General features: G+C 25.3%; 1 protein-coding gene across 1 annotated transcript; it reads left to right on the top strand.

Moving 5' to 3' along the window:
• Positions 1 to 4,102: 4,102 nt before the first annotated feature.
• Positions 4,103 to 5,322, top strand: LOC114916171 (uncharacterized). The gene is made up of 3 exons (XM_029272323.2): positions 4,103 to 4,450; positions 4,881 to 4,935; positions 5,033 to 5,322. The coding sequence occupies exons 1-3, from the start codon at positions 4,305 to 4,307 to the stop codon at positions 5,216 to 5,218; spliced, it is 387 nt and encodes a 128-aa protein (XP_029128156.1). The 5' UTR covers positions 4,103 to 4,304; the 3' UTR covers positions 5,219 to 5,322.
• Positions 5,323 to 7,378: the final 2,056 nt, after the last annotated feature.

The raw sequence follows: 7,378 nt of genomic DNA, 5'->3' as shown, positions 1-7,378 counted from the left end.
TTGTGTAAAGAGCGAGAGGGGGATGAGAAAGAAAGGGGAAATAAAGGTTACGTGTCATAACATTTTTGCTTTCTTTCTCTGTTAAGAGGAATAAATTTTCTCATGTGAGATTTTTACTTGTTTTTCTTTAAGTAAAAATTTCTACTATCTAAACTCCATACCTTATATATATATAATTTAAATTTTTCTCTTGGGTTTTTAGTTAAGGGCTAAGATTTCATCGGATAAAAACTTTACATGAAAAAATCCAAACTTTTTTAACTTGGCAATTTTCAAAGTTTCAATTATTACTATAGTAAACATCATAGTTCTTAAAACAGTTAGACCGAGAATTGATGACAAATCCAATAACTAACAAGAATCTGGGTGTCTAAGAACCAATCAAAAATTGGTTGAATTAGTCCAAAATTGATAAAAAAAAATCGGTGTAAAAAATCAAAATTTGAATCGATCCTGATTAAAAAAAATATTTTTTTAAGATTCTTTTTAAAAAAATTATTTATTGATTTTTAAAAATTTAATATGATTTTTTTTAAAAAATTAATTTAATTTTTTTAAAACATTTAATTTAATTTTTTAATAAAAATTATAAATAAAAATAAATTATTTTATCTATTATTTTAATGCTTTTCTTTTAAAAAATACTAGTTGAATTATTTATAGTTTTTAAAATTTATAATATATTAATTTAACTTTTTATTCTAGATGTAGACTTGTTATTGTTAATGAAATTTTTTTTATATATTTTATTTTAAAATTTTGAAATTAAATATTTATTATATTTAATTTGGACTTTTATGTAAATATTGAATTATAGAAACTCATAAATAATTTTTTATTTTAATTTTTAATTGTAAAATCAAAAGACGTTGTATCCTTCGAGGCTATAAGTTTTAATGATAACAAATAAAATTTTTCAAGAAGACTATTTCAAATGAAGTAAACATCATATTTCGTCTATAAGACGAAGGACATCAGATGAAACACACAATCTAAATCAATGCTATATTTATTTCTTGTTAAAAATTAATATTATATTTTAAGAGTATTGAATACCTTATTCCTTAATAGATCGAATGAAAAAGCTTCCTCAAAGACATCAAAAATTGCTAAAAATGGAAAGTTAAATCCTTATGTCAGCCTATAGAAGTTAATGAAATTTTGAGTCAGATTGAACTTAAAAAGATTTAAGCTTAAATTTTATTAGGCTAACCTGTCATTTATATTGGGCTAAGCTAGCCATTAGGTTTGCTTCGTTTTGACACATCTAATGCTCCCTTCAATTTGTGATAACCTAAATCTATAACATGTTTTTAGGCCTTTTAATTAAAATAATCAATTCATAAACTTACAACATATGACAGTTTATTATGAAATTTGTATTTAAACAAAAAATGAAATAATTGGTCCAATGAAATTGCTTATGTATTTAAGAGAGAGGGACGAAGGTTGTGTGTAATAACATTTTGCCTTCTACCTTCCCTAAGAGGAATAAATTTTCTCATGTGAAATTTTCATTTAATTTTTTTACGTAAAATTTTCATTGCTACCATTATTATTATCATAACCACCACCCTATTAACATTGTTATGTAGTGACGATAACAATGACAATGACAATGACAACAATGGTGACAATAGTGATGGTTTTGACAATAGGTGGTAATAGTGGAGGCAATAGTAAGAATATTGTAATAGGGGTGTTTATAGCTGAGTTTTAATTTCAATCATTAATTATTTTTATCTATAATTTAAAGGCTATTATTTACCTCTCTCATCTCTCATAATTAGACATGTTCTCCTTGAACACACACACGAAAATGTGGGAATGTATAATGTTGTATTAATTATTTTTCACAAACCTTTCACTATGACAAAATAAAACATCATGTTTATATTCTTTTATCACATTTTTGTTGTTCTTTAGACCATTTATGTTTTTTTGTGCATTCAAGTATGCTTTTTTTATTTCATTGAGTAGTACCTTTTAAAATATAATGTAGCGTGTTTTTTCAAACTTTAATAGTATTTTATAGAAAAGCATAAAATAATTTTTATTTATCGAACATTGAAATTATTAGAAAATTTTAAGAAATTTGTTATTTAAAATGATGATTAATTTTATATTGTTGAGGTTGTCTATTAGGTGTAAGATTTTGATGATATCCCATTATATTTTTTAGGTAAATAATCATTTGAGGCATTCTCATATTGATCTTCAAATCCCCACTATATTAAGCATAGTGGGTTAATACAACTTTTTTTTAATTGTGCGTACTTTTGGGGTAGAACAATTTACGATAAGCATGTTAGCAAATTAAAGAACACCAAATGTATAAATTATGTATATGTGCATTAACTGGCATAAGGATTCCTTGTTAGCACCAAAAAATTGGCAACAAATTAATTCATCTCTAGTAGTAATTAAATAATGATAATGAATATGCAAATTTTTAGTTTGTTGTTGTGATGAAGGATGACTTAATAACATTTCAAAAGATTCATATAATTCTTCCTTGATGGTAAACTCCATAACCTTAGATTTTGATTAGGTCATCCTCAAATATGTATGATGCATATTACTATGTAGGCATATGAAAATCAAAATGTTGAGTAACATTAGCAAAGTGGGTAACATTTGAAAATGGTCTATTGTGTAGGTCTTAAAAGTCTTTTAGTAATGACAAAATGAAACTTAAATTGTTTTTTATGTACCAATTCATATTCTATTTTTGACAATGATTGATCCTTAGCACTTGGTCCTTGCAATATAGAATTTTGAATTCTCTAATATAGAAGTCAATCTTTGTGCATCTAAGACCAGTTGAAGTAGTGATTGCCACACATGTTAAAAGTGTGGATATCATTGAGTTTGAATAAGTCTCTAGTAATACTTTACTTAAGGACAAGTTTACATCTAATTCATTTTGTTTGATGCCATTCAATAATTGATAAATAAATTAAAACCACACAAGAGCTCCGAATGTTGCCATCCCAAAAGACATGCCAAAAAAGTTTATTTCATAACTATATATGACATCTACATAAATTGAAAATTCATATTTAAATAATGAAAAAATAACTATAAGAAGTTGTGTGGGTTATAATTAACGTTACTAGGGGAACCTCAATTTGGTTCTTATTAAGTGATGACCATGTGTGTACCCATTGATGTCATGTCTAGATATTTAATGTACTAATATAGTCTATTAATTAAGACCACCTAATAAAGGAATTAGTCTGATTGGTTGTTTACTATTTAGAGACTACTTTTTAATATGAGAGACTAATTTAACCAAATTTTATAATTTTAGGGATCAAATAATGATTTACTTCTAAAAACATGTTTGATACAAAAAAAAATTTAACCAAGCCGTTTAACACAATAGTTGTAAGGCCTACCTTGAGACATGAGAGTCGACTTGGTGTTTCCAACATCTATTCTCACAATGTTAAGATAATGCTTGACTAGCTAAACTTACACCTCACAAACACAAATTAATTTTTGGTTGTTAATTTTGAGATATTGTATTAACTATGTCTATGAAAAAACACACACATATACACACATAAAACCTCACATGTAAGATGACACTTAACATGTCAAAATAAACACATAACATATCTATATATCAAATTAAAAATTCAATTAACTATTATTACATACTAATAATATAAAATACAAATTATTTAATTTTAAATATAAGCTGTACAATTTATAAAATTATAAGTGTTTTTGGATCAATTTAATTTGTCATAAAAAAACAAAGGATGTCATTTAATGAGTTAATATTTTTTTTTGTTAAAGCCACTAATTTAAGTATATAGTTTATTCATTAAATAAAAATTTCTTTATAACAAAAAATAACTAGCTATATTAAATGCACAAACACGCTTAAGTGATACTAAAACACACAAAGAAAAAACACATTTTAGTAATTTAATAAGACAAAATGAATGGTTTCAAGTAGTCTAAAATTACAATTCACTTAGACCAACTGAATGTTATAGTCAAAATACCAATGCTAAATTCACTCTCGACCAAACAAGTGAAAGCCTCTTTCCAGTTGAGCATGTTTTGAATTTAAATCTATTATGACCCCACTCATCTCTAATTTGTCACATGGAACTTTCTCTCCGAAATGTGTGCCTATTCTTTCAATGTAACTAATAGTCTGTACTATAACCAATTAATTCAACGAGGGGATAAATAAATTGAATAGTAAGTCACAAGTTATTTGCTCCTTTCACTTGTGACTTCCATTGTTCTTTAACACTTGGGAGAGAGGCAGAAATATAAGGAACATGCATCATCAAGCAATGAAAAGCAACCTTGTTGATTTAGGCACAGAGAGAAAAAGGGTTGGATCACAACCCCTTTGTCCAAAGCCTAGAAAGCTTTCACCTTCAATACCTGAATTCCTCAAGCCAATTAGGTGTACCAAACACAGGTTAGATTCATTTTCTTTTAACAAAGAATATTGTGACAATACATTGTTTGTCACATTCTTTTTAAAAATTTATAATTGGTTGAAATTTACATGAGGATTAACTATAAATTATATTCTTATTGAGATTCTTGTAAATTTCACTTAATAATCAATATTTTAAAGAAAAATAGTATTTTGTGAACACCAAATACTAGTATACATTATACACAAGAAAAAAGGGAGAAATAATAATGTGATAAGTAAATTAGAAAAAAAAATAATAATTACACAAGAAGATGAGAAAAAAAAGGATAAATAAGAAGTGCAAAATAAGTGTTTATATTATTGATATGCCTTTCCATGAATATTTCTGTTATTATCTTTATTCTTTCAATAGAATAATTCGTTTCCTTTTGTGAACTTGCTTATGATTTTTCATTGTTTTGATCAGTCAACCAAATAATATTAATGGTGGAAGTGGAGTTCTCAGTATGATCACAGAAAAGGTTTTGGTTTTATTAAATCAATATAAAAAAGTAATTAGCAAGTAGAAATGGATTGAATACATTATTTGTTGATGGTGGTTGGTGAATGTTTATGTAGAATGCAGATGGAAGAGAATTCCTATGTAATGGGTGTTTACCTTGTTATTCTGGCTCTCCGCCACGTCGAACAGAGAACCCGTTGGTCCATGATGTGGAATTTCTTCATCAGGTAGAAGTTGTTTCACCATTGGCACGAACCAAACTATCAGATAAATTTGGTTTCACATCTGCTTCTCCCATGTGAACCAGAAAATTGGAAAAGAAAGTAGCATTATCCCAGGAAAGAGTTTACACAAATTCTCCTAGTGTAGAAGTAACATTATTTAAGGGGTTGTTGTAGAAGAAGATGAGTCACATGTCCTTAATGCTTAATATGTAAATAAGTAATGTGAGTGATCATCATAGACTCAGAGTGTGGTTATGTATATAACAAATTTTGTTGTGTATGCCAATATGGCAATATGGTGAATTGGTTATATATTCAGGACTATTTAGGTAGATTAAATTAGGATTTAATTACTTTGTTATTGTAAGTTGTTTTAGTTTAATTAAATTTTAAATATATCCTTATGTAGTTCAAATACTTTTAATGAGGTCTTTATATATATATATATATATATATATATATATATATATATATATATATATATATATATATAACTTTTACATGAATGAATCTTTATTAATCGCTTATTATTAATAAAAATTGTCACTTTTTTTTACTAAATTTTAGGGTTTTATTTAAAATTTAAATAAAATTATGTTCATCTATTTTAACATGTTGATTATTTAATCTAATGTTGATTCATATATTTAAGAAATGACTTTTAATGAAAAGATGTCTAATGTGATAGTTGTTAAATTTAAAATATATTAAGAGTCATTGGAAATTATTTTAAAGTTATTAAAATTAATTCCCTCCATTCTCTCTTTATTAAGAGTAATATTGATAATAAAGAAAAATAATTTAAAAAATGAAGTTATGGAAGTTAAGAAGCAATTTTACAAAAGGACAACCTCTCTCTTTTTCAAGATCATGAATTGTTGTTCTCATAAGAGGATTTTGTTAGAAATTAGAGAATTACCAAAAATTAGACAAAAGAGATTTCAACACCATCATAGAGACAAAGTAAAAGGAAGTAAGTAAGTAACGGGATAACAACTTATAAGAAATTTTGAATTGCATTATGGATCCTGATATGTTTTCTAAACTTTCTTATAGAAATTATCTATAATAATATATAAATGCAATATAATATTTTCGTGTGCACATTTTGAAGATATTTTTACACTTTATTTATTTTGGTAACTGTACAACATTTTCTTTTACTATAGAATAATTCAATAATTTTATTTTATTAATTTTTAAAAAATATTATTTATCCAAAACAATTATTTCTTTAATAGATTGCAAATCAACTACAATTTTTTAACTTTCTACATGAACAACAATTTTCATAAGACATGGAGTGCCTTTATTTTGCTAGTGGAGTATAAGAATAGTGAGAAACATATGTTATCTAAGATCATTTGAGTGTAATTCTCTTGAAGGATGAACCCTATGAAATTATACATGATCATAAAATTATTAACATTTGGTATCAGAGTAAGGTTAAGGATAAGATATTTCTCCATCAAAGTTATTTTTATTACTTTGTGATAGATATATACATTTTTATTTGCAATTGAGGTAAGTGAAAATATTTTAATATGAATTAATTATAGTTTACTTCACTTTGTTCAATTTGCTTTACTATACACAATATATAAAATTAGAATTGATAGAATTGCTTTACGTAAGTGTTATATGTATTTGCTTTACTGTATGTCAAAAAGAAAGTATGTGAAATTCTTTTAATATGAAATGCATTGCACAGTAAATTACATTATGTTATTAGAAATGTTTTGCATGATTGCATTTTGTGATCAGAAGGGAGTTAGATCAATCATGAATTGTGATTCTCCCAAAATTTATTTGTGTATGTGACCAAAATCACCATAGTGTGCAATGAAGAAAGATAAAAGAAAAAAAAATAATTATAAAATTATTTTTATGTAGAAATTAGTGCTTTTGGAATTATATATTAAAGTAAGGCATGTTAATCACTAAAGTGATTTAATTTATGAGTTTATATATAATTTTAAATTACATAATTGATTAGAATAATAATGTTTTATAATTAATATGTTTGTGTTATTTAAAATTGTTAATTATAAGGCATACATAGATTATCTAAAGGTGAATTATTGCTTATAATTAATGTTATTAAATATTTGTTTTCATGTTTGTTGAGTGTGTGTATATCCAAAGATAACATGCTTGTCAAGTAAAGTATGATTTATTGCCCATTAAAATATAATTTATTTAGCATCATTATTCATGTAGATATGTATTTAATTATCA

Source organism: Cajanus cajan, chromosome 5, assembly GCF_000230855.2.
Source record: "Cajanus cajan strain Asha chromosome 5, NIPB_CcT2T_4, whole genome shotgun sequence".
NCBI lineage: Eukaryota > Viridiplantae > Streptophyta > Magnoliopsida > Fabales > Fabaceae > Cajanus > Cajanus cajan.
Note: the sequence above shows the minus strand (reverse complement) of the source record. Positions and strands in the feature narration are given on the sequence as shown.